The 27,391-nt window shown below is 40.7% G+C and overlaps 2 protein-coding genes across 3 annotated transcripts in view; one reads left to right on the top strand and one right to left on the bottom strand.

The window, feature by feature from the left end:
• Positions 1-1,865: 1,865 nt before the first annotated feature.
• Positions 1,866-26,323, bottom strand: TMED5 (transmembrane p24 trafficking protein 5). Of its 2 annotated transcripts, none has more exons than XM_036767583.1 (4): positions 25,782-26,323; positions 9,989-10,086; positions 6,314-6,497; positions 1,866-3,903 (listed from the first exon to the last, which is right to left on the bottom strand). In XM_036767583.1, the coding sequence occupies exons 1-4, from the start codon at positions 25,971-25,973 to the stop codon at positions 3,685-3,687; spliced, it is 693 nt and encodes a 230-aa protein (XP_036623478.1). In that variant the 5' UTR covers positions 25,974-26,323; the 3' UTR covers positions 1,866-3,684. The 2 variants fall into 2 exon arrangements, with proteins under 2 accessions (XP_036623478.1, XP_036623479.1); XM_036767584.1 differs by having other exon boundaries at positions 3,759-3,939; positions 6,301-6,497.
• CCDC18 (coiled-coil domain containing 18) overlaps positions 26,092-27,391 on the top strand; it is a 113,194-nt gene continuing 111,894 nt past the window's right edge. Inside the window, exons 1-2 of the mRNA XM_036768204.1 lie at positions 26,092-26,300; positions 26,418-27,041. Of these exons, the coding sequence (XP_036624099.1) occupies positions 26,092-26,300; positions 26,418-27,041 (833 nt within the window). The remainder of the gene's footprint in view (positions 26,301-26,417; positions 27,042-27,391) is intronic.

Raw genomic sequence — 27,391 nt, 5'->3', positions numbered from 1 at the left:
AAAAGTACAGTTCCATGATTACGGAGGGGCAGAATGCTGGTCAGTCAAATATTTACTAAAGACTATTTTTAGGAGGACAGGTTTTTAAAAATTCAGACAAAATACATGGATATAATTTCATGATGTGTCCCTGCAGAATGATGAGGCACTAAAAATGAAATTCTAATGCTAATCATTCATGATCCTGTCAAAAAAGAGAGCAAACAGGATGACAATGTCTCCCAATTTTAAGCTGAGGCTTAGGCAAAGAGATTTCCCCTCACTAAGCTGGGCAATCAGGGCAAGGCAGAAGCCAGGTACACGGTGTGGGGTGTATGGTTCAATGGTACAGGATTTAAGATAGAATAATGATTCCTATTTCACTCTGTATTGTGTGGCAAGAATAGTCTTTAGCCTTATGCGCCAAAGAGGAAGAAGCAACAGAACAAGGTGAAGTGCTGAATTTGGAGTTAGAGAATCTGAGTTTAAAACCTGGCTCTGCCATGTAACTATGATCATGGATGACTTGTTTAATTCTCACTTTGGGCTCAGTCTCCTTCTCTAACCAATGAAGCAGCTGGACTCCTGCCACAAGATGTGGATAAGATTAAGAAATCTGTGTTGGATGATAATGCAGTTGGGTGGATTCTTAACTGGCTGAATGACTATACCTAAAAAGCATACTGCTAGATTGTAAGCCACGTGGGCAGCCACGATATCTTAGTTTTGCATGTACTCCAGTACCTAACACAGGACCTTATATATAGTGAATTTTTAATGAATGAACAAACCAGAAAGAAGGTCCTTCATTAATATTTGAAAGATTGTGGAAAATGTGAGAAGTATTAAAAGATTAAAAAATGGTAAATGTTCTGATTTTCAAAAAAGGGAAGAAGACAGAGCCTGTACACTACAGGCCAATAAGCTTGACTTCAATTCCTGGGAAAATTCTAGAATGGATCATTAGAGAGACAGTCTGTTAACATCTAGAAAGGGAAGTAGAAATTATAAAGCCAATATGGCTTCATTAAGAAGAGTCATGACAGTCCAGCCTCATTTCCTTTTCTGATAGATAACTGGTAGAGGACAGAATTGCTGTAGATAGGATTTCCCTTCATTTTAACAAAGCTTTTGATAAAGTTTCTCAGATTTTTCTCATGGAGAAGATGGAAAGATGTTAATTAGACAATAAAACAGTTAGAAGGATTCAGAACTCTTTGGATGGTTGGAGCAAGGAGTTGTTAATGGTCCTGCATCAATGTGGCCAAAGGTGTCCAGTGTAGTAACCCTGGGGCCTACAGTTGGTTCTGTTTGATATTTTTATCCATAACCTGAATAAAGGCTTTATGGCATCCTCATCAAATTTTCAGTTGTCACCAAGCTGGGGGAGGGTTAGCTACCACATTGGATGACAAAGTCAGAATCCAAAAGGATCTTGATGGGTTAGAGCATTGGGCTGAATCTAATAAGATGAAATTCAGCAAAAATAAATGTAAAGTCTTATACTAAAGTTCCTCACACCCTGCCCCCCCCCCCCAATCAATTCTATCAGTACAGGATCATAGAATCACAGATTTAGAGTTGGAAGGGGCCTCAAGAGGCTATGGAGTCTAATTCCCTCATTTAACGGATAAGAAAACTGAAAGGTTAAAGAATTTGCTCAGAGTCACATGGTTAGAAACTTCTGGGGCAGAATCTGAACTCAGACCTTCCCGATTCCATGCCTGGTGCTCTCGCTGTTGCATTAGCTAGCTGTCTAGATGGGAGGCATGGCTAAGCGGTCTGTAAGCTCTATAGGAGTCAGGAGTGTGGTATGGCAGCCAAAAAAAGATAATGTGGTCTTGGGCTGCACTAAGAGTGGACCAGCTCCCAGGAATAAGGAGATAAGTGTGTCTCCATACTCTGCCTTTGTTGGATCTCATCTAGAACATCTTGTTCAGTTCCCGATGCCACGGGATCATCCGGAGAAAGGCAACCAGGATGGGGAAGGCCTTGAGTCCATTTCATTCTAAGATGGAGAGCAGAAGAGACTGAGAATGTTTAAATGTAGAGAACACAGGCTTGGGGTAGGGGGAAGAGGGGGGCGGCTCAGGATAGCCAAGTTCAAGTATCTGAAGAGCTATCCTGGAAAAGAGGATTTGAGCTGGGTCGCTTGGCCTTGGAGGGCAAAGCCAGGGACAGGAGGTGGACATTGCAAAGAGGCACCTTTTGGCCTGACAGCAAGAAAAACATCTTAACTAGAAAGAGTCTTGGGAGGCGGTTGGTTTCTTCTCGAGGGGCTGCAGGCCCGAGTGAGGCAGATGACACTGGTCAGTGATGTTAATGTAGGGCTTCCTTTTGGGTAAGAGTGGGACTAAGTGGCTGCTGAGGCCCCTCCCAACTCTCAAATTTTGTCATTCTGTCTCGTGCAAAGTCCTTGGCCCTGCTCTGTTAAACACCTTTATCAATGACTTGAGAAAAAGACCAACACGGCATGTTTATGAAACCTGCAGACAACAGAGTTAAGAAGGATTGTGATATAGTGGATGACAGAATCAAGATCCCTAAAGATCCTGATGGGCTGAAATGATGGGCCAAATCCAGCATGATGAAATTTAATATAGATAAAAATAAACTCCTTTACATGGGCTCGAAAGAATTCACCATTCAAATTTAGGAAAGGGGAGATGTAGCTTAGAAAGCACTTCATGTCAAAAAGCCTCAGGGGTTTTAGCCAATTGCAAGCTTACTTAAGTCAGCACTGTGATGCAGCTGCCAAAAACCCAATGTGATTTAGCCTGCATTAATAGAAGTATCTCAGGACAAGTAAAGTAATAATCTCACCGTGTTTAACTTGTTCTGCTACATTGGAAATATAACCTCTTTCTAGTATAGCCTTATCAGAGTCACTGGCAAGCTGAAACGTACCCAGAGGAGGGGAGTAAGAAGAGTAAGGAGATGATCAACTATTTCCTATGAGGACTGGTGATAGAAAGAACCGGGGATGATGTTTACCCTGAAAAAGAAAAGATTTCATCAAGACATGATGACCAAATTCAGATACTGAAAAGACTGTCTTGAAGAAGAGGGATTCAACTGATCCTGTATAACTTTTGAAGATGACATTTCCTAATAATTTGAACTGCCTGAAAATGAAATAGCCTGCCCTGAGAGATAGCTTTTAAGTAAGAATTTGAAGGGCAGGGTAACACTATTAGAGCACACTTGTGTAGTCATCCCAAGTGGAATCTGGATAACTACTTGGGGGGCAGTAATCCCTAAGGTCCTTTCAAAGTTTTTAATGATATTCTGTAATTACAAAATTTAGGAAGAAATTTCTAAATAAGAGTTTGAATACAAGGTAACTTTGTTGGAATATACTTGAGTAATAAATTCACTGAATGGTTAGAACACATAAGATGATGGACGGATTCTTCCAATCTAATAAGGACTGATTTTTAAGAACACTGCTTTATACACTGGCTTGTCTCATCTTAATTGTCAAATGCAAAAAATTGCTGGTATAGACCTAATGATAAACATAAAGTTTATAGTATCAAGAACAGCACTTGCCAAATGAAGGGGAAGACATTTCTTTCATATTGATACTACGTTTCACTTAAAATAATAGTGCTTGCTGAAAAGGAAGTTGGAAAAGAAAATTAATGACCCTTACTGTATAATTTATTGCATGATTTCCTTCTTTTATCATTAAGTTGATCAGGATTAAGTTCTATTTTTCCTTTTATCTTCAAAAAGACTTTTCAGCATATATACTTGAATGGCTGAAACTACCACCATGACTCCCAAATTAACCATTGACCAAAAATTGACTCTGTCAAAGTTGCTTTCTTGTATATTTCGATCCCGAGCTTCAAAGGCCCTTAGCATGGTCTGGATGTGGCCACTCTTGCTTAACCTGGACTTGATGCTGTTGATGGATTCCTAGTAATAAATAAAACAATTTCGCAATGAAGAGTTAGCTTTCAGTTAGTTAAAAAATGCATCAAAGTTGTGATTATTTTCATATCCAAATGCACATTTAAGAACAAGCTTTTCAGGATACTAGTTAAATTAGGTTAAATTAGTTAAATTTAATTAGGAGATAGCTGCTTTTTACAAGGGGGATACAACATAGAGATTGTTTTAAATAACAACTCCCTCTTAGGGTATTTAAGTGCATGTTTATGGATGAAGAAAATCTATGTAGTAATGCTATGATAGACCCAATTAACATTATTTAGGTCCTCATTTAGAGAACAAATTTCAGATAGAAACAGACAAAATTAGCTACTGCTAATTGAATATCATTCAGAAATAGAGAAAATAGTTTTGCAGCAATACTGGCAAGCTAATGAGAGAGCAATTTAGTTAGATAAATTTAGATTTATTGACAATTCTTCAGAAGCTCACTTGTTAAAACTACACAAGCTGTGTTGCAGAAGCTTCTTTCATTAGTTCTGGCCTGGCCAGCATTGGTGCCTAGCAACATACTTGCTCTTGAAAGGGAAAGACTGAAAAATAAATTCTTTGGAATGTGTATCTTCTAAACTGCGTATTCTCTAAGTCTATCCAAGAACACAATTTAAACAAGTTTCCCAAATAAACTATTCTGGGAAAGTTATTTTTGGAAGCATAAGATTTAGTCACTGAGAAGCGCATAAGAAGGCACGTGGCCAGTGCATTAAGGTTACGAAGCACTATGGAAATGCAGGGTAAAATATGTATGGAAACAAGACCAGCAGAATATGGGTCACAGTTTTTCCTAAACAGTGGTTAACAGCTACTTAAGTATTTAAGATACTTCACTTGAGTTTTTTATGTTTTGCTACTTTTAAAAATAAGGCATGGCATTTGCATGCAAAAATAGGTGTATATTACTGAAAACATTTTTCCAGTAGAAATATAACCGGATTCAGATTTGCAAGTAAAATGGTTCTATTAAGTTTACCATCCTATTAATCATTCCATGGGATCACCAAATGATGCACCATTTATGCTGTACCCATCAGGAGATGGGGGAGAATGCACTCTGAAATGGATGTTTTTCCCTTAAGAAATGTATAATCTGCAAACGATATTTAAATTGGCATTTTCAGGAACAAGACAATGGTAACTCTAGTTATACGGATGAAGAAAATGTATGTAGTAATGCTCCAAGACATCTGACTACTTGGTATTTGAGTTCTCAGTGACAGAACAAATTTGAAATGGAAAAAAATATTACTGAAAAATTAAGCCACTTATCAAAGCAAATCGAAGATTTTAATTTACTATGAACCATTATATGAACAAATGATGTTTATTATGAAATCCTTGTTCCACTTGTATTGATAACTTTACCACTCTTGGGGTTTGGTTCAGTTTTCTTTTCAGCTATGCAGTTTTAGGACAGTAGTCTACAGAGTGAAAAACAAGAGCCCCAGCTGAACAAAAGGATGAAAATAAGCATTACGCCACGGCGTTTGAGAATGAAGATGAGGAAATAAGGTTGGTCAACAGTGTACCACACAGCAGTTAGCAGTGGGATCAACAAATACATATCTTGTTGTTACACAGTAATTTCAGTTGTGTCTGGCTCTACATGAGCCCATTCTGGATTTTCTTGGCAAAGATACTAAAATAGTTTGTCATTTCTTTCTTCAGCTCATCGGACTGATGAGGAAACTGAGGCAAACAGAGTGAGGTGACTTGCCCAGGGCCACACATCTAACAAGTGTTTGAGGCCAAATCTGAATTCAGGCCTGGCACTCTATCCACTGTGCCACCTAGATGTCCTCATATGGGCATATACATATATACATATATACGTATGTGTGTCCAAACATACATATATAGATGTAGATAGAAACACAGAGTTGTACACACACACACACGTATATTTATTTCCATATAAATATATGTTGATACACACATATATAAAGTAATCGTGATCATTTCGTATTCTAGCTTGATCTCTATCTTACTGAATATAACTTAAATAATCAAAAGTTTATAAATGATGTTGAAATTAATCTAGCAATTCTGATGCTAAAGAACATCACATAGTTGTAAAAATTAAAGTGCTATATATGGTTAAATTAAAATGATCTTTGGATTAGGAAATAAGTTAAATTCATAGTGAATTCAGTATGCAGAAGGAAGCATCCAGGACTTAAAAATGAGGAACCTGAATTAAAGGCCTAGTTCCGGAATTTCTTAGCTGCGGGGTCATGGGCAAGTCATATACTTTCTAGGCTTCTCCACTTTCCTAAATCTGTAAGATGGGGCTAATAATCATACCACCCACCCAAAAAGGTCGTTGTGAGAAAAGAGCTTTGTAAACTATAAAGCAATAAGCTATTATGATACTCACCAGAATGTCTTCCAGTTTCATATCCAACAAATCTGTGCCTGTCACATATTTCTTCCAGTCTTCTTGTTCTTGTTCCTGTTCACCCATATTATCTAGGATCAATTCAAAGAAAATCACCTTCTCGGAAATGGTGCTGAATGTATTGTCAAAGCAGAACATGTAGTCCCCAGCTTCTGTCTCCACACTGCATAAAAACACACATTTCCAGTTATAGTAGAACCTTGTCCCAAGTTGATGATATATTAACAAGAAGTCACATCAACAACAGTAAATACATTATTCATGATAGCTGGAGAAATAACTTTAAGTGATTCAAGGTCTCTTATCGCTGAAAAATGAGAAAAATATATTTAATAATAATCCAGTTCTGGTTACCATTTATCCCATGAATTTTGAGAAACATCAGTCAGGGCTTGTTAAAGACAAATAATTTTCCTTAATTCATTTTTTTTGGGGGGGGAAAGATAAAAATCTAAAAGTTGCTTTAAAAACATATAATATTTCAGTGACATTTAATATTTGTGCTGTTTTGAATGACTTCTATTCAGTTCAATCCAAATATGAATAAACTACTAAATAGAACCATCTTAGCTGGCAATTGGTGTGACCTATTTTTTCCAAAAGGGGTGATACTTCACACTAAAGGTTCCTGGGCTCTTTTGTGTCATGGTCCTCCTCTCCAGTGTCTGGAAAAGCCTATGGACATTTTTTCAAAATAATGTTTTTAAATGCATAAGATACAACATAATACAATACATAGGATTTCAAAGGAAAACCATTATTCTGAAATATAATTTTCAAAATAAAAAATCAAGTTCGTGGAGCCCAGAATAAGAATCTCTTCTTTACCGCATGTTTACACATAATTTTTTAGTGTTCCTTAAGACCAGTATGGGCAGCTAGGTGGCACAGTGGATCGAGCCCCGGGCCTGGAGTCAGAAAAACGCATCTTCCTGAGTTCAAATCTGGCCTCAAACACTTACTAGCTATGTGACCCTGGGCAAGTCACTTAACCCTGTTTGCCTCAGTTTCCTCATCTGTAAAATGAGCTGGAGAAGGAAACAGCAAACCACTCCAAGCATCTTTGCCAAGAAAATCCCAAATGGGGTCACAAAGAATTGGACACAACTGATAAAACTGAACAACAAGACCAGTAATCTAGATGGATAGAGATATTCACACAATTAGGATATTAGAGTTGGAAAGGTCATTAGAGTTTACCTAACCTAACCCCCTCATTTTACAGATACGGAAACTGAGACCCAGAGATTCAAAGGGACTTAACTAAAGCCACACACTGAATTAGTAGAACTTAAGATCAGGGCATAGGCCTCAACTACATGACTTTTCCACTAGCAACATTCAGTAATTGTGGAGCAAGAGCAGATAAACCTGGAAAGATTGAGGATTTTCAAGTTGGAAGCAGTTAGGAGAGCGGTGGTAGTAAACAGTGAGGGAATAAAGCAGCAGATAATGGGGTCAAACCTGGGTATGGAGGCAACTTAAGAAGGAAGAATTTGGGGGAACAATGCTGGAGTCAGAGGACCTGGGTGGAATTCTAGCTCTAACAATTCCACAGGTCTTACTTTCTATCTGTAAAATACAGCAGTCAGACAAGATGACTCTGAGGCCCCTCCTGGCTCTTAATCTATCATCCTGGTTCAAGGTCCAGCGTTTCCCCCCTAAACCATATTGTCTTTTATTTGCTTTTAAGCTGTTTAAAGCTGGGTTCTTAACCTGCCGTGCACAGAAGGGGTATGGACGTAGATCTCCAGGGTCTATGAATTTAGAAAAGAGAAAAAAATTACATCTGTACTTTTGCTAAGCTCTAAGTGAAATTTAGCATTTCCTTCAATTATTTAAAAACATTATTCTGAGCAGGCCATAAGCTTCACAAGACTGCCAAAGGAGTCCACGATACAAAAAAGGTTAAGAATTCCTGGTATAAAAGTATCACCACTTTGGAAAAACAATTCAGGCCAAACTAAGGTATGGTTCTATTTAGCAGCCTAATCACATTTGGATTGCACTGAAGAGAAATCAAATCACTTAAAATAGCAAAAGGGGTCTAGTCTATAGCAAGGGAGGTCAGCTCCTCCTGTGTGTGTAAGTGTTTGTGCGAAGGTAATGGTTAATATTAACCCTGTCACCTGGGACTCACAAGCATTTACTCATGGACAGAAAGATCATACATCTAGAAGGAAATTCAGAGGCCCCAAAACATCTGGTCAAAGGACTACCTAATTAAGGTTCGGGGAGGTTCGTGCCAGGTTGACCACAAGGAGATGGATGTTTTGGCCACCTAGTCGCAGGAGGCAGTGATCTGTGTTGGTGGGCGGGTACCTACACCAAGACTGTAGGGGCCGGAAACACTTAAATATCTGCCCAGAATACTTAACTTTGAAATCTATTTTCATTCTCAACCTTTTGCCCATTACAAATCTCTCTTAAATGTCATTCCTCCTAAATATCTTTGTTAACACAGCAAATCACCATTGTAAAGACGGATCCTTTGGTCAAACCAAACCTTTTGTTTATCTTTCCTCTTGCTGCTTCAGAGCTCATCTGGCCACGTATCAATGGCCAAATCCTACTGTCCTGCTTCTATCTAGTCACTGCAGTAATCTACATCTTTCCATCAGGTGTTTAATACTTTTATCTGTGATCATCACCATATTGTAGGTATTGGCCCACACCTCTCCAATTATTTAGATGAATTTTTTCTGGCCTTTTTGTGGCTCTGAGTATAAGGGCTGACCTTGAGGGGCCTCCTAACTCCAGCATTTTGTGATTACTGCTCCCAGCTTCAGGCTTCTGTGTTTCTTGATGCCCTGCTCTATAGGAACATCTCATTCTTATCCTCTAAGATTAACTCGATACCTTTATCTTTTCCTATTTTGCAGTCATTACTTTGTGCAAGGGTAATGAGATGTAATTATAAAGCAACGAGCGATTTTAAAAATCCAAATCTCGTACTGTCCCCTTCAAGTCACCAAGGAAACCACATACTTGCTTTAATGATTCTGCAATGGCTCAGAAAAATTTCTGAGATTGTCTCAGGGTCTGTGGCATTCTTTTGTATGTACATTATGGTAGTATATCACCATCCTTTGAGGAGATGTTAGATTTTTTTTAGAAACAACCATCAGTTATTTGGAATTTTATCTGATAACTAGCACTTACATAGCATTCTAAGGTTTGCAAAGAGCTTGATGTAAGTTATCTCATCTGATCCTCACCAAAATACCCTTTTTTCCTGTAACATAAATGGATAAGGAAACTGATGCTGAGAAAGGATAAGTGACTTGCCCAGGGTCACACAGCTGGCAGGTGTGTAAGGAAGTATCTGAGGAGGGATTTGAACTCAAGTCTTTCTGACTCCACGTCCAGTGCACTGACCCACTGTTGTCACCCAGCTGTCTAACTGTTGGATGGGGTTGAGTTGGATATCACTGTTTCTGCTTAAAAGACAAAACCCTCCAATAAATGGGTGACAATAAGGTAAGGAATTGCTTTCCCTGTGTCTCAAGCTGACTCTGGATAGATATCGGACAATGATTGGTTATATGAATAAATCATCACTGTGTCAATCACATCATATGTAAATGAAAATCAGCCTATCAACTGTACTGCACCAGAGTTCACTGTCAGTCTCTTGCCTAATAGCTTACTTACCTATGGACTCCATCTGATTTTCTCTGTTCAAAAACAATGGTTTTACCTTCTGGAGATGTAAGGTGGAAATCAATGTCTAATCCTGCTCCATCTAAAACCTGTGAAGGGAAGAGAAGTAAAAGACTCATTTAAAATACTGAAAAAAGTTTTAGAAAGTAGTTTTTATATGGAGTGCCCTGAATGTCATTAATAATGTATTACTCTATAATTTCATAATTGATTCATGGAAATATTCCACAGTATAAATTAATCCAGTACAAAGAATGAATTGGAGAGGAGTGGAGAAGACAAAAATGCCTGTTAGAATTTATTGTAATAGTCCTGTAAAAGGGTGGTGGTAATGGAGGGGACAGATGTGAGAGAAAATGTGGCAGTAAAATGGACAAGATTTGGCAAGTGAGGTATGGAAGAAATAAAGGTTAAAGATAATAAAACCAAGGTTTTAAAAAGTGACACGAGGAGGAGCAGGTTTGGGGGAAACTCAACTAAACATGATTCTGGTAATGCTGAGTTAGAGGTACCAGTAGAGCATCTACTGTCTTGACGATTCTTGTAGATCGGAAGGGATGTGGGTCTGGAGCAAAGTTAGGGCTAAAGATACAGATCTGGGAATCACCTGAATAGAAGTGAATAAAATTGCCAATAGGAAGAATATATATGTATTATTATATATGTGCATATATATGTATTATTACACACACACACACACGCATATGGAAAAGGAGGGGGCCAAAGAGTGAATGATACGCAAAACCAATATTAAAAAATCAGGTAAATAAAGAGTAGGCACCAAAGGAGAAAGAAATGGTTTAAAAGGTGGGAGAAAACCGAAATGGTGTGTTGTTTCATAATCCAAGTCAGAAGGAATGTGGTATTCAAGTGTTAAATGCTACAGAGAAGTTATGGATGAGGACCAACAAAAGTTCACTAGATTTGATGAGAGAAGGAACCACTGGTGACCTCTGAAAGACTAGTCATTACAGTAGAGTTGTAGGGAGAGCAGACAGATTTTGAATATCTGAGGAAAAGATGATAGTAAACAATTGTATACCCATCCAGCATATTATTGCTAGATATGGCTATCTAAAATAGCATTTTTCTATCATGTCACTTCTCTGCTCAAAACTCTTCAATGGCTCTCCATTACCTATGCGATAAAACCTAATTACTTGGTCTGGACTTCAAACCTTCCACAATCTGGTCTCTACCTACTTATGATCCTATTTTTCTAATTTTATTTCCTATTATTCTGTAATATGAACAGTACACTCTAATCAAGACTGCCCCTTTCACGTCCAACCTTCGCTTATGTTACTCTACCACACCACCTCTCCATCCTACCCATTCTTCAAGGCCCAGCTTAAGTTCCAGCACCTTCATAAAGATTTCCTTGACCACCATGGCTTGGGTAGTTGTTCCTTCTTCTCAACTCTTACTGAATTATTGTTATGAAATAATGAAATGATTTTCTGGCTTGATCTATTTGGGCCAATCTAGAATATATGAGATTACTCCTTCCTCTCACCCCATTCAATATATTCAATATCACAAATAAAAAACTTCTACTTTTATTCTGAAAACACTGTGTATTGCTGACTATGTAATTTTAAGTCGGTTGTCTCTAAAAATACTATCTACAAAATATCTTTTTTTTTTGCTATTCAAATGAATCCAAAAGGCTACAAATATATAACTAGATGATGTTTTAATGGTGTTTAAATAAAAACAGTTTTTATGGATAGGATCCATTATCAGCTTTGGTGGAAGCCTAGGTGTCTGATAAAAATTAGTCAGAAAACAATTCAAGCACTACCAATATTCTACTTTTTAACAAGAAATTTTCTGATAATTCTAGTATCAAATTATTTAAATGGTACCCAAATAGCTAATTGGAGTCATAATGGCATAAGGCAGCAGCTTTTCTTAATCAATACTATTTGCTTGAGGTCTTTTCTTATTTGAAAAACACAACAACAAACCCCCCAAACAACTGAAGGATTGGTTCGTGTTCATTTGTTTTTTGATTTATACTTACACAATCAGATGGTCACATATGGCAAGTGAACCTGGGTTTCTGTGAGAAGGAATAAGTCTTTTCCTTCCCATGGACATTAACCAGCCCAATTTCAGTTTCATTTCATATTTCATACATGTGCAGATGTATAAGGCTAACCCATACTTTACTTTTAGGCCTGTAAGCTCTCCAGAAGAAATAGCACAACATAGTCAAGAAAGTTTGGGAAAACTGTCATTCCTGGAAGCCAAAGGTGATTGGAGCCTGGTATAGTATCAGGAAATTATCAGAGGGACTGCAAAGAACTGAAACTTTGGAAGTTTCAAAGGGTGCAAAAATCCAAGAAGCCCTTCAGTAACCTGTCTCCAAGACCTGTGCTAAATTTTTGTTTCTGCCTGAGCCATACAAAAGGGGAAAAAAGCATGAAAACAATTCTGAGAAGGTAAAGGAGCATTCAAATCATCTAAATGGCTCTTAGCCTGTTTTCCTGAGACACTTTTGGACACAGCAGTTATGATGAAAAAGCCATCTAAGAATGACTAAAACTTACTCGTGTTGGCATGAACGAACGAAACTGAAGCTCAGGTAGAGGTTTTTATCATTTCTTCCAAATGAAACTTGGGACTTCAGAAAAGAAAGGATGGTATAGAATGTTAGTTGTCTAAGAAGACGGCATTGGAATCCAGAATTTGATTTTCTGGACCATGGCTTAAGATACAGAAAATGGGCTTTAATGAGGACTGGGAAGAATATATTTGTTTAGAGACATGATTGGATTAAGAAGGCTTTAAACTAAAAATGGAAAGGAGAACAGATTAGACTGAGTCTGACAACTGAGAGGCTGAACTACGATCTCTACCTATTCATTCTTTGCCTAGTCTTGCATATTCTCTAAGTTAGTAAACAATCTCCTATACTGACTCCTTGGCTACCTAAGGGTAAACCAACCTTCTCTCTAAGCCGTACTGAACATTCCATTTTATCTCCAACCACCTCAACCATATCCCTTCAACATCCCATTCCAGATCTGCCCTTTCGTTTTACTACACTCTCTGGAACTCTTGTTCTGTGATTAACAAATTTTCCTTTATTTCACCCTTTATTACCTTCTAGTCCTTCCATCTTTTGGCACTTACAGAGATGTAGCTGTGGAAGTCTGAGGGATTCCCCCTCCCCCAAAAGAAGTGTAACTTAAATTCTTGCCTTGCCCTGCTAGCAGGTTCACTTCAGAAGATAGAAGAAAGAAGGAGCAGGGCTGGTAATCAAGACCTGCTTCTGATCAGCCAGGAAGAACTGTTAAGTGAAGAGAAAACAGAAAAACTGAAGAAAAGACTATCGGGTATACTTAGTCACGGTCTGAAGTCTTCTTCAGATTTTAGGACATCATATTTCAAAAGGTTTAAAGAAAATATTGGTATCGTTTATTGAGTCAACTCTAAAATGAATATGTACAATAGATGGAAGCAGGCACATGTAACCAATGGTGAATACAAGAAAATAGTAAGAACCACCACTAGTGGCAAAACCACTGTTTTACTTGTTTTTTTTTTTGATCCAGAATTATGACTTCACTGATTTCAATGAGGAAACTCCCCTTACCAACACAGACCAAAAATGCTCAAGCTGGATAAGCATCTGTGAAGCCCCTGCTATAGCCAGGCACTGTGCTAAGTGCTGGGGATACAAAGAAAGGCAAGAGACAGTCTCTGCTCTCAAGGCCTTCACAGTCTAACGGCAGAGACACACTTTAAATTACTTTAAAACTTAAAATCTTAGTGTTGTTGGGGCATTAACTTCCATGGATTTAACTATCATCTTTATAAAGCTGACTCCTATATGTGTGTGTGTGTGTGTTTGTGTATACGTAGACACACACACAAACATATACAGAGAGTGAGTCCCAGTCTCTTCCCCAGAGCAGCATCGTCGATAGCTATAGATACCTACAGGGATATTTCCCAAAACTCCTTCTCTCTCAAACCTCCCAGTTTCTGACCAAGGCACCACCATCCTTTCAGGATCTCAGGTTTATAACCCCAACATAATTCTCAACTCTTCACTCTTCTTCACCCCACATCAATTGCCAAATCCTGCCATTCCTACCTGTACAACAGCTCTTGTATTCCACCTTTCTTTCCATTTGCACAGCTTCTGCCTTAGTTGGGCCCCCATCACTCTTCCCATGGATTATTGCAAAGACCATCTAGATGGCCTCCCTACTGTTTCAACAATTTGGCTAGCAGCTGCTGTGGGGGTGAAAGACCAATACGAACCCAACAACAAGGACATAGCCAGCACAAGTTCTTTGATCTGCTTTACTAAGGAAAGTAGCGTTAGAGGGTTAATATATCATTCACTTAGCTCAGGGGAAAAATCCAGCACCCTGGACTCCAGAGCAAATACAAATTACAAAGATACATTATAAACAGACCAAATACAATTCATAGTTACCAAGAAGGCATCAACATCTGGGTTCACAAGCTGGAGGGCTCGTAACTACAGCTGCCCAGAGTCTCCACATCAGCACTCCTCCAAGAGTGAGAACCCCCTCAAATAGCTCTGTTCTCTCTTTTTATACACTCTTTAGCCATCACCAAACCGTCACCTGAGAGACCAGAACTTAGGCTCCTACTATTGGCTCTGGTCTTAGCGACTCCCCTTAGGACCCTGAGGGCTTCATGCCCACATAGGCTTAGCACCTAGTAGACAGGGGTTTGGGCCTGGGGCTTTGCATTCAGTAAGGCTCACTCAAAGACACTTAATTAATTTATCATTCTAAGACAGTAAAAAAGTCCCAACTTAATTGATATTACACCAAATCAAGTCTGTCTCCACTCCAGTCCCTCCTACATAATAAACCAAAATAACTCTTTAAGCAAAGATCAGACCATGTGATTTCCCTATTCAATCAAACCCTCTTTTACCTTTAGGATCAAATAGAGATCTGCTTAGTTTTTAAAGCCCATCAGAACCTGTCTCCAACCCACCTTTCCAGCCTCAATGGACATTATCCCTTCCCACCCCCTAGCATGCTGGGATACAGACAAATTGGCTTCTCTATGTTCCTCACTCCATTCCCATCTCTATGCCTTCAAATGGTGGTCCCACATGCCTGGAATGCGTCTCCCAAAGTGCTAGGGTCCTCCCTTCCAAACTGCTTTGTTTGTATCTATTCATTTTATTTTATGATATATACTGGATATCTTCTCCATTAGAAGGCAAGCTCCTTCTGAGTAGGCATTTGTTCTTTTCTTGTACTTTCAGAGCCTAGCACACCTGGCACACTGTGGGAGCTCAAAAGATGATTGCTGATTGACTGACTGAGAGGTTATGTCACTTCACGTCACAAAGTCAGTATGTGTCTGAGAAAGGACTGGAGGCCAGATCTTCCTCCCAGCTCTCTATTTACTACATCATCCTCCCTTTCAAGAACAGTATTAGGAATACTAAAACTAAGAATAAGCTGAGGCTTGTAAAAATGACAATGAAAACGAAAATGAATTTTTAAAGCCATTCTAGGGGCAGGAAAAACAAACAAAAAAAAATCAGTCTTTTTTTGGAGTGTGTCGTGCAACATGAATGAACTACAGACAAAGAAAACTATTCAACTATTGTGCTTCATTCAGTTTCCTATCAAAGAAAACAATCTTCAGATGGGAAAAGAACTGAATAGATGGTTGGTGAAGTGGAACTGAAGCTCAAAATAAGTGAAGAGTTGATGAGAGCTCCCTGCTGCCCTGTTCAACTCCTTATGACCCCATTAGGGTTGTTCTTGGCAAGGACACTGAAGTGCTTTGCCATTGCCTTCTCCAACTCATTTCAGAGATGAGGATATTAAGGCAAACAGGGTTAAGTGACTTGCCCAGTGTCACATAGCTAGTAAGTGTCTGAGGCCAAATTTGAACTCGGGAACATGAGTCTTTCTGACTCCAGGCCTGGTACTCTATCCATTCTGCCACTTAGCTGTCCATGCTGGTCTTAAGGACTTCTAAAACAAATTACTTAAGACCAAAAAAAAAAAAAGGAAAAGAAAGGGGGAAACCCCCCGGCATAACCAATTAAAAAAGTGAAAATATATGTAATGTGCAACATTTATGGACCTCCCATCTTTGTAGAGGGGTGAGTTGGGAGTATTTTCCCCTAGATCTTTTGAGCCATGCTTCTTTTTTATAATTTTGCAACATTCATTTTTTAAATAGGATTTCATTTTTCTAATTACATATAAAGACAATTTTTAACATTCATTTAAAAAGAATCTTGAGTTCCAAATTTTCTCCCTTCTCCTCCCTGCCAAAAACAGTAAACAATTTGATCTAGGTTGTTTTTGTGCAGTCATTCTCCCATTTTTACTGTGGCTATCACCATTCTTTCACTCAGCCAGGTTTATAAGCTTGGGGCCATCCTTGATGCTTCCGTTTCCCCCCATCCCCTCCCAAGTCTACTTACATGATAGAGTTTTCATGTGTTTTCCATTCACAAATTTCCATTTTCCATGTACCAACCATCATGATTAGGGTCCTTATCCCCTCACAGTCTCCTAGCTGTTCTGCTTCCAGGTTTCCCCTTTCTCTAATCCATCTCCTACATAAATTGTGATTATGTCACTTACTCCCCTTATCAAAAAAGCCTTCAGAGATGTTTTCCTATAAGCTCTTGGAGAGGAGGAGCTTGAGGTTTATGTATTACCAAGGTATCTGTGGACACATTTCAGGGCATCTGTAAACTTGGATGGGAAAAAAAAAACCATCACCATCCTTATTTTCATTAATCTCTAGCTGAAATGTATTCAATTGTGATTTTTTTAAAAAATCACTATTGTTCTGAGAAAAGGTCCCTAGGCTTCACCAAACTGCCAAAGGGGTCCATGATACAAAAAAAGTGAAGAATGGCAGCTCCTGGAGATGACTTAGTACTTGGCTCAGATTTTAAGGCCTTCCATAATCTGGCCAACCCTCCTTTCCATTCTTATCTCACAATGCACTCAAGCCCTTTATTCACTTTACATTCCAGCCAAAGAGGACTACTTTTCTGAACATGACACTCCATTTCCTGCCTCTCTGAAGTTACGAAAAGACCTCCCTGCCACTTTCCATCCCAGGATGTACTTCTTCCTCATCTCTGCTTCTCAGAATCACCTTTTTTTCAAGGCTCAGTTCTTTTCAGTCCTTGATCCCCTAAGTAGTTAGTGCTTTCTCCAGCCTCAATTTAACTTAGACTTGCATATCTATTTTCATCAGAATATAAGTTCCTTGAGGGTAAGGAATTTTTTTTTTTCTTTCTTGGTCCCAACACCTAGTACAATGCCTGGGGTACATAGAAGATTCACTGATAAATACCATACTGAAATGAATTCAAGCTTCAGGGAGAGATATTTTGGTTCAATGTAAAGGAGAAAGTTCCAAGATATTTACAGCTGTCTGAAAAACAGAATGGGCTGCTTTGCGGTATAATGAGTTCTACTGGCTCAGTCACTTAGTGATGCTGAAGAGGGAATTCATATATTGAATACAGACTGAATTAAATTACTTCTGAAGTCTCTTCAAACTTTGAAAGTTTAGAACTATATAATTTTATATCCTTCACAGTACATACACAGTGCTATGTACCTAACAGATACTTAAAATAATTCTTTACTTAAATATAAATATATCTAAGATATGAAAATTATGCTTAAGAATAGAGAACTCTTATCTTTTAAAAGCAGACATTTAAAAGGAAAAATGGTAGCTTCAAGGTAACCTAAAAATGCTGAGACAGGAAGTACGTCAGAAATTGCACCGATTTTAGAAGGGTCAGTGGTGGTGCAAGAATCTGAAGCAGAGGTATTCATTAGAATGACCTATCTTATTATATAAATTATTGTTAGGTTCAGGCTGTTATCAATTAATGAGCAGGATGACTTAGGAAGGATTTTGGTTATCTCAAGGTTGGAAAGATTTGAGGTTCTATGGCTCCACTGCAGAGAATGCTCTGAAATATCTACTCTGACTCTTTTGCCCTTATCTTCCCATGCCCTTTCCTGTGTTAAATGGGTTATGTGCAGGTTAGACGTGAAAGTCTCTTTAAAAGCCTGTTGAGATGGTATAGAAAATCACTTCTTACTGATCTGCTCAGCCTCAAACCTCTTGTCAAGAGTTCTAAAGAATCTACCAAGTTTCCTTCATCATTCAGGACTATGCACAAAAGGAACTGAAACTGTTGAAATAAATTTAAAGCAACAGTTCCTCCCGTAACTCAAAATATTGTTTACTACACTGACTTACTTTGCAGAACAAGGCATGCCCGGATGACTAGGGCTATGTCGGACAAAAGTTCAAACTGTTGGAACTGTCCTGAAAAAGAGCCTGAGGCTTATACTTGGTAAGTACAGTTGGAGTGGAAACTGTCATGTAAACTATAAAAAAGGGAAACAGAGACATGTGAAACTAAGAGGAAACACGAATTTGACTAGATTTTGCACGTTTAAGTGCCAATCTAACAGAAGAAAAAGTCTTGCTCTTATCAAAAAGTATTTTATTCTGGGTCATAACACTGCCTGTAATGGGTAGGGAACCTCTAGCTTGAGCACCAGATAGGACCTACTAAAGTTTTCCTCCAATACCTCAGGGAGGTGTGGAAGTGACCCTAGTTTCTTTTTATATAAAAAATAAATTTTAGTGTTACTTTTTGGTTTTATTTCCTAATTGTTTCTGGACATGGACACACACACACACACACACACACACACACACATCTCTCTCTCTCTCTCTCTCTGTCTATCTACATATCTATCATATGTATGTATATGAACAACCACTTTTAACGAGGAGAAACAACTAAGAAAAAAGATCCAATACAAGGCCCAGTCTCACAACAGGTATATCCTTGAGCCCCAATGGTCTCCCAGGGAAGGAAGGTGGTTCACTCTATTTTCTTGGAACCATGTTTCCTTATAGTCATCTTAGCATTTACACTTGTGTAGTCACTTAGCAGACTGTGCTTTCGGTTCTGCTTATTTATTTCACTCTACGTCAGTTTAATGAGCCTGATACTTAAAAACTCTCCTGACAAAGCTCGAGGGCTGGTAGGTCCTAAAGCCGGAAGGGCTCTGGCAATGCCTGATGTGTATATGCTGTACAAGGAGCAGTCCAGCCAAGTCTGGAGAAACTCATCACCAAAGCACTGCTGATCTGGTGCTAATTTTTTCTACTACAGTATTACAAGTTGAAGGAAGAACTCTACTGGTAAAATCAAAGCTCTCTGCAGTAATGGAGTAAGGACCATAATAACAGCTTACATGGTAGAGAGCTTTAACTTTTGCCAAGCACTTTACAGGCATTATCTCATTTGATTCTCACAGCTCTTTAAGGTTGGTAGGCTATTATTATCTGCATATGACAGAAGAGGAAACTGAAACTCCAAAAGGGGAAGAGAAGTGCCCAGAATCTTAAGATTTTATACTAAAATATGGTCCTCACATTTCATTATGCTTGGAAATATAGGGAAATATAGCATGTTTAGTTTAACATTACAAATATTAGTGGAATGAGCATTTCCCCCAATTAATTTATTTATAAATTTAATATACAATATGTAAATTTATAATATATAAAATTATATAAATAATATAAATTTAATAATTTAATATTTGAGTTCAGCTCTGATAATCCAACACAATAAATCTGGCAGCATCCATGATAAATTCTCTACTAATCCTTCAGGTCTTTGGTTGGAGGTCAAAGCAAAAAGCGAATGTCTACAGTGGACTTTCTTCAAGAAGAGATAATAACAAGTCTAAATCAAAGCATGGATTATGTGGGATATTCTAAGAGGGGCCATATAAGTTTTTTCTATGTTATTACCACCTTACTTTGGTAAACTACTTGCACCCTTCTCTAATGTTTCCCAACACAGCAGTGCAGGACAAGGAGTTGGCATACTCTTTATTCCCCACTATCAAGCATGGCATGTCTAGATCCTCACCCTCTGCCACCATCACTCAGTACTCTCCTCCTCTGATGTTCATCCTCCCCACTTTATCCCATCCATATCTCAATATAGATCCTGGGTGCTATGTTCTACCAGCCCTCTGTTATACCCCCGCTAGAACTTGTATCATAGATTCCCTCCATCCCAATCTCTGCTCTCATGCTCAAGGACTTTGATATTCATAATGATGTCCCTGGATGCCCAACTTAAGTTCATTAACCTCAATTCCCATGACCTACAATTTTAGTATCCACCTTAGCTATTCACAGGATTGGTAATATCTCAGCTTTCAAAAGTTAGATAAGACTTAACTATAGTACCACCACGATTTTAAACTACAAAATTATCCTCTTTATATTCTCCCCTCTCTCAATCTATCTTTCCCTGTCTCATTCCCGACACCTATTCTTTTTTCTCACCAAAACTTCCAGAACCTCCAACCCTATTTACCTAGTCACAGAATCTCAGAATTGGAAGGGGTTTCAAGAGGCCTTCTCGTCTATCTCTGAGATGAATAAACATCCCCATAATATTCCCATACCTAACCCATCGTCCCTGCTCTGGCTTCACTTTTCTCTTTACAAACTTGACCTTAATCAGCTCAATTATGTACACTGTCTTCCACCCTTGACTCCCTTGCCCTTTACCCTATCAATCCTCATGCCTAGATCATCCCATCTGCCTTTTCCAAAGCTGATAAACATAGGTGGAGAAAGTCACATCACTTTCCCATCTACTTTTACTACTAATTCATATTTACCTATCTCAAATAGGCCTTCCCTACTGCACAGCCTAGGCTGATGCCCTACTCTCAGGGCTGATCTAAACCTTTCCTTTTCACCTGAAACTCCCCATGCCACTCCTCATACCATTTTCTGCCAATAAACGTTTTTCCTTTCTACCTTACTGGGAAAAATGCAAATCATCAAAAATAATACACTCCTGAATATCCTCCACTCTACATTTCAAAATCCCTTTGTATATTCACCCAGCCTCTCCTTTACTCCTCCCAGTGAGGAAGAAGTAGACCTTCTTGTAAAGGCAAATGCCTCTTATTTTGCCTTTGATCACATCTCTTGCAGTAAATTGTCCCATTGATCACCCCCATCACATCTCATATTTAATCTCCCTGTTTCTCTCCCAATCCACTTGATCCTTCCTTTCATCCTGAAAACATTCTTAGGTCCACTCCATACTTAAAAAACTTTTGCTATTTTGGATCATGCATCTCAAGCAATTTCTTTTCTCTCTTTCTTTTCACTGTCAAACTCCTCAAAAGAAACATCTTCCCTCACTGTTCTTACTTCTCCACCACTCAATATGGCTTCAGACCTTAGTCTCATTAATGTTAAGCACAATGGCCTTTCTTTAGTCCTCATCCTCTCCCTGACCTCTTTGCTCCTTCACACTCCGATGACCACTCAGCCTTCCTTCCTGGGCACTCTCTTCTGGCTTCAGTCACACTGCTCTTTCCTACATCGTTTTCTGTTTCACCACTCCTCACTTCCCTTTTTTGGATGATCATCTATTTCCTACCTCCTTGGGGAACTAGGTGGCACAGTGGATAGAGTGCTGGTGTTGGGCCTGGAGTTCAAATCCAGCCTCAGACACTTACTAGTTGTATGACTTTGGGCAAGTCACTTAACCTTGTCTGCCTCGGTTTCCTCAACTGTAAAATGGGGATATTAATAGTACACACCCAACCCCTTGAAACTTTAGCCCAAGCTAGCCCATGAGAAGCCTGCACAATGACCCCAATGGGATGGGTCTATTTTACTGGCCCTCTGAGACATGCTCCGAAAACCCCTGCTCCTTCCTGGACTGAGAATCTACCCAGTCCTGGTCTGCTTCATAGAGTAGCAGCTTATTTGGTGGGAGCAGCTAGTGCTTCCCACCATTCCCATTAGAGAAAGGAACATATTAACCAAGAATTAATGGACTTAATGGAGGTTTTAGCATCCTTAGCATATCAGGTCCCTTACCTGCAGGGACCATTACACTCAGGGGTCTCTCTAGAGACAAAGGTTCCACTCTGCATCCAGGGCAGAAGCAGCCACATGGGCCCCCACCTTAGGGGGGGTGAACAACAAACCCACAACAAAGGCCACTGTAAAAACACCTATTTAATTTCTGGGTTAGTGTGCGAAGGGATTTTGAGATGTAGAGTAGGGGATACTCAGAAATGTATTATTTTTGATGATTTATATTTTTCCCAGTTGGTTGGCTGTTGATTTATTGTTGAGGTTAATTTTTTTTTGTCGGGGGGAAGGCAGGGCAATTGGGGTTAAGTGACTTGCCCAAGGTCACACAGCTAGTAAGTGTGTCATGTGTCTGAGGCCAGATTTGAACTCAAGTCCTTCTGTTGATTTATCGTTGTCCTTCGTTCTCAAAGAGGATCAAAATGACATCGCTAATGCTAGAATCAAGTATTTTCCCCAGTAAAGTAGAAAGGAAAGACATTTATTGGAAGAAAGTTGTGTGGAGAAGCATTGGGAGTTTCAGGTGAAAAGAGAAGGTTTACATCAGCCCTGAAAGTGGAGCATCAACCTAGGCTGTGCAGTAGTGAGGACCTAGGTTGATTCACTTGCCCTCATGGTGTGAAAAACCATAAGGTGCTGAACTCGCCAATGGCTGAGAGAGGGGGAGCCTTTGCTGTCATTGGGGAGGAATATTGTTTCTATGTCAAGTCATCCTCTCAAATAAAGGAAGACCTTAGCGCTCTAAACAAGTAATCAGATTTATGGGATAGAGTATGTTTCCCTCTCACCTTCCTTTGATCTATGGCTTGTAACTCACTTATTCTTACACAAAATCAAAATCGTGTTTCAAGTGAATGTTCCTTATTGGCCTTCAAGGGTTGTTCTGACCGTTTTGGATGAAAGGCGGGGATGCAGAGGGAATTATGATTTTTATCATAATCAATATGATATGTGTAATGAATACACTAATAGATCAGATTTTTCAGAATTGCCTCTTGTGAGTCAGATTTACAATGAAGCTTAGAATGACCAATCAAACTTTGACAAGGCTCACGATCACTGCCTATGTACTTTAAGTGAAGCGAATCAAAGACTGTAAAACCTGTTCCCGTCATGGAACTCTGGTCTCATGACACACCAAGTAACAACCCCCAAGGACTCACTCGAGCAATATTGCTCCCACAGGACTCCAGAATCGTATTGTCTTTCATTTGTGGGTTTGTCCGGGGAAACCACTCAAGCCCAGGAAAACACTGTTTGTAATTCACCTCCCTTCCCACTTGTGATTTATGTATATAATCTCTGTTTTCACTTCAGCAAAGTGGAATTCTGATCAGGAGGATTCTCAATTTGCAAATCTGTTCCTCATAATGAAACTAATTAATTAAATGGCTACCTGATTACTGGCACTCTGTCTCTGGCTTGCTGTTTCCTCATTCTCAGATTAGAGACTGGCTCACTAAAATCCTGTTAACACCTTCCTCCCTTCGTTTAGCATGGCTGCCTTCTTCCCAAGGCTCCTGGGCCCTCTTTTTTTCTTTTTCTTTCTCTACACACTTTTCTGAAATCTGCTCCCTGGGCTCAATGCATGCTCTCTATACAGATGACTCATATCTATATACATTTGCATTATCAATTACCCAATGCACATCTCAAACTCAACATGGCCAGGAGAGAACTCATCTTTCTCTTTAAGCTCCTTTCCTCCTTCAAACTTCCCTATTTCCACACAGTGGAGGTGCCATTACCTTCTCGGTCTCCCATGTTCATCTTTGACACTCTTCCCTCTCTCTCAGACCTCATTTCCAATCAGATGTCTCACCTTTTGGCTTTTACTCTAAAACATCTATTCCACTCATCTATTTCTCTCCATTCATGTGGCTGGCTACATATGAAATGTTCAGGCCTTCCCCACCCCTCCCCTGGACAATGCCATAATACTCTAAATTGGTCTCCTGGATTCCAGTCTCTTCTCTGTTCACTCCATTTTCCCATATGCTGCCAAAATAATCTTAAAGCAAAGGTCTGATCATGTCACCTACCTACTTGCTCAAAAAACCTCCAGTGATTCCATGTTGTCAAGAGGATAAAATATAAATTCCTTTTCTGACATTGAAGTCCTCATACATTTGTGGTTCTGACCACCTTTCCAACTTTATCTCATACTAGAGGGAGTCAAACCAGTGTACTGCCTGTTCCCAGAACTAGATGTTCCATCTCCAGCATCTCTGTATTTGCACAAACCATCTCTAAGCCTGGGATGCACTAGTTCCTCATCTCCACCACTTAGAATCCTGGTCTTTCAAGGCTCAGTTTAGGTGGTCCCTGATCTGTGAAGCCTTCCATGCATGAATCACAGCTCCTCCCTCTCCCTCAGTGCTCTTTCCCCACTTCTTAATTCACTATTCTTTATATTATTGGCAGACCTTTTAGACTGCAAGACAGTAGAATAAATCTTTTAGAGGAGAATATAAGCCTGTTGAGGGAAGAAATAATTTTTGTTCCTGACTTTTTATCTCTAGCACCTAGCAAAGTGGCTTCCTTTACATTGTACTTACTTAATATTTGCTGATAAAACTGAACAATTAGTCTCTAGAAAAAGACATTTAATGCATAATTCCTTTATAATCTCATTTTGGTAATGCCTATTCTGCAGTGAGAAAATAGACCCCAGAAAATTTTTTACCTTGTTCTAAATGTAGACAAAAAATGTTCTTATTTTTTGCTCTTTTCCTCTAGTGTGTTTAGTTAGAGAAAGTTGAGGGATTCTGCTTTTACAAACTTATGACTGAAAGGAAGCCTAGAAGCAGCATGCTTTTCAGTCACACTTCGATTCTACTAGCAAGTACTTTGATGCAGTTTGCTTTTCTATGACTTGGCCTTGAAGACTAAAGGAAAAAACATGAAGAAAAGTAAAACAGAAAAGTATGCCCATTTTTCTGTTGTTGCCCCCCCAAACCAGATGATATTATTTTCTCCTTCAAAACGGTCTAAACAGAATTCTAATCAGTCTCTGGAGAAAAGGCCAAAGGAAGGTGATGGGGGGATGGGATAAGGCAAACATTCACAGCAGCTAAATCAAACTATAAAGGCTTGACATTTGAAAGAATCTACATATTTCTTTAAAAAGTCTTAATTTTAAAAATTAAATTCTTAATTTCTTACGAAGGCCCGAGATTTGCTTCTCCCTTTCCACTATCCTGCTGCAGTGAACAAAACTCAAGTGGAAGTTGTTGACCCTCTGAAAACAGGTAATACGGAAGTGAGGGAGGGAAGGAGGAGCTCACTCCATTAAGCAAAAGCTACTGTAGTTGGTAGGGGAAAAGAAGGGACAACTTCCCAAAGCATCCAGTTTTAAGGCCGGGATAAACCACGGCATGATCCCATGGGAGGAATGCTTTAGTGAAGCAAAAGACTTCGGTGAAGGAGGGCGCTGGAGAAATGCAGGCGAACGTCCACCCCTCCGTCCAATGACCCAACGACAACGTGTCTCACCGTCCTGCAACTCTCCCCCACAGCCCCGGCGCACACGCACTCAAGTGCTGGCCGGAGAAGCGACGGGCATGTTATGAAACAAAGGGGAAAGTCACGAACATCACCAATTCCAGTCCGGTTCCCCTAGCCCGGGTCACGCCAGCTCGGCTTCCTCGCCCGGCAGATGACGCGGTGACAAGCCCAGCGTCGCAGCCCCGGGGGGTGGCGGATGCATTTGGGGCGGCCCCTCGCCTCCCCGGAATGTAGTCTGCTGACCCCATTAGTGAAGACAGTCATCGCTGAGGTGCCGGGGGGGTGGGCGTGGGGGGTCATTCGGCTGCGGTGCGCAGCCGCTTACCTGGTACTCGATCTCCAGCGTGGCCTTGAGGGGCATGGGCTGATAGAAGCACTCCTTGTGGCCAGCCGGAAGGGTGATGGTGAAGTCGCTGTCCAGCGAAGGCGAGAAGCCGGACACCGCGGGCGGCAGCAGCGCCAATGGGCCCGCGGCCAAGAGCAGAGATATGGGGAGCCAGACCCTGGACTCGTCCATCTTGACCGGGACGGCGTGCAGCTGGACAGACTCCGGACCTTCCGGCTTCCTGAACCCGCGCCAGACGTCTCCTTTTCACCGGACGCTATCCGACAGGGTCGGCTTGGTGTCTCGGGCGATGGTCCCCAACACCGCTTGGCCGCCCCCGCCCGCCCCACTCGCAGCCTCTGCCCTAGACCCGGCAGCCGCTGCTGTCACCGAGGACCACTTCTCGTCCGCTCCGGGGTGCGGAATACAAGTCGGAGCCACTGCCACTGTCTACCCGGTGCGGAAGATGTGCACGCCGCGGCCTCCGCAGCCGCGGCCGCCTACAGCCCAAACCAACTGGTAAGTGCGAGACCACACTCGGGGCGAGGACTTCGGGTAAGTTACGCCCCAGTAAAGGGACCTTTTAGGTTTCCCCCTTCCGCCGCTGTCTTCTTGGGAGAATTGTGGGAAATGTAGTTCCTGGGGTCGCCGAAGGGCGCAACTTGGACGAGCCTCGAGGACTACAATACCCGAAAGGCCTTGTGCGCTTCAGCAGCATCCCGGACGCTTCTTGCGCTTGCGCGGGATCGGAGAGTCGGGAAGGGGGGTGTTTTTAACGGTCCTCGCGGCTGTTACAAACCAGAGGTGGTTGGCAAGGCGTGCCAGGCTGAGCCTTGGTGCAGCAGCTCGGACTTTTCCCAAAGCGGGCCTAATAGAGAGGCCGCAGCAAGCTGAGGGCAGAGGAGAAACGGAGGTGTTCGCTGCTACGGGGCTAGGTTCCGTCATCAAATACCGCCCCGGTGGTGGGCGATTAGCGCGGGTCCAGGAGAGACTGGAACCGAGAGCCGGGTCGTCCGTCCCTGTCGGCCGGAGGGAGACGATGAATTCCGGGTCCCATCGCTCCCTCGCCGCCCTCGGGTGGTCGGATCCCGATAGGATTGGCTCTCTTTCCCCGCGGAAAGGGAGAAACCCAATCGCTACCTTTACCTCCTCGAGGCACGTCTTTGGGTCCGGTTCAGATCTCAGCTGGGAGCTGAAGCAGAATTTCCCATCTTCTTCCTCCCCAGCTCTCGGCACTTTCCACCCGAGAGTTTCTTTAAGGTGTGTGTCTGTGCAGGATCCTGCCCTCCGCGGGAAGAGTAGAGCCTAAAGAATTGTGGTTGGAAGAGGGAGGGGGGAAAAACCAGCTTAGCTATCATTGTCAGCCGATTATATCAAGTTCTGTTCTGCCGGGGATGGGTAGAGATAGAGACGAATGTTACTGAGGCTGTGAAGGGTCAGGAGGGACTTCTCAGCCACTATCACTGGTGGGTGGGTGTGGGGGAGACGGGAGACGGCGTCATCAGGAATAAATTCATTGTTCTTGGGCTTTGAAATGACGTAGAAGAGTGGGAGGGAAATCTGATTCCTTAGGAGTCATCATCACCCTTGTAACTGTAGAGGAACCCAAT

This window comes from Trichosurus vulpecula, chromosome 7, assembly GCF_011100635.1.
Source record: "Trichosurus vulpecula isolate mTriVul1 chromosome 7, mTriVul1.pri, whole genome shotgun sequence".
Classification (NCBI taxonomy): domain Eukaryota; kingdom Metazoa; phylum Chordata; class Mammalia; order Diprotodontia; family Phalangeridae; genus Trichosurus; species Trichosurus vulpecula.
This window is presented reverse-complemented; position numbering and strand designations above follow the sequence as displayed.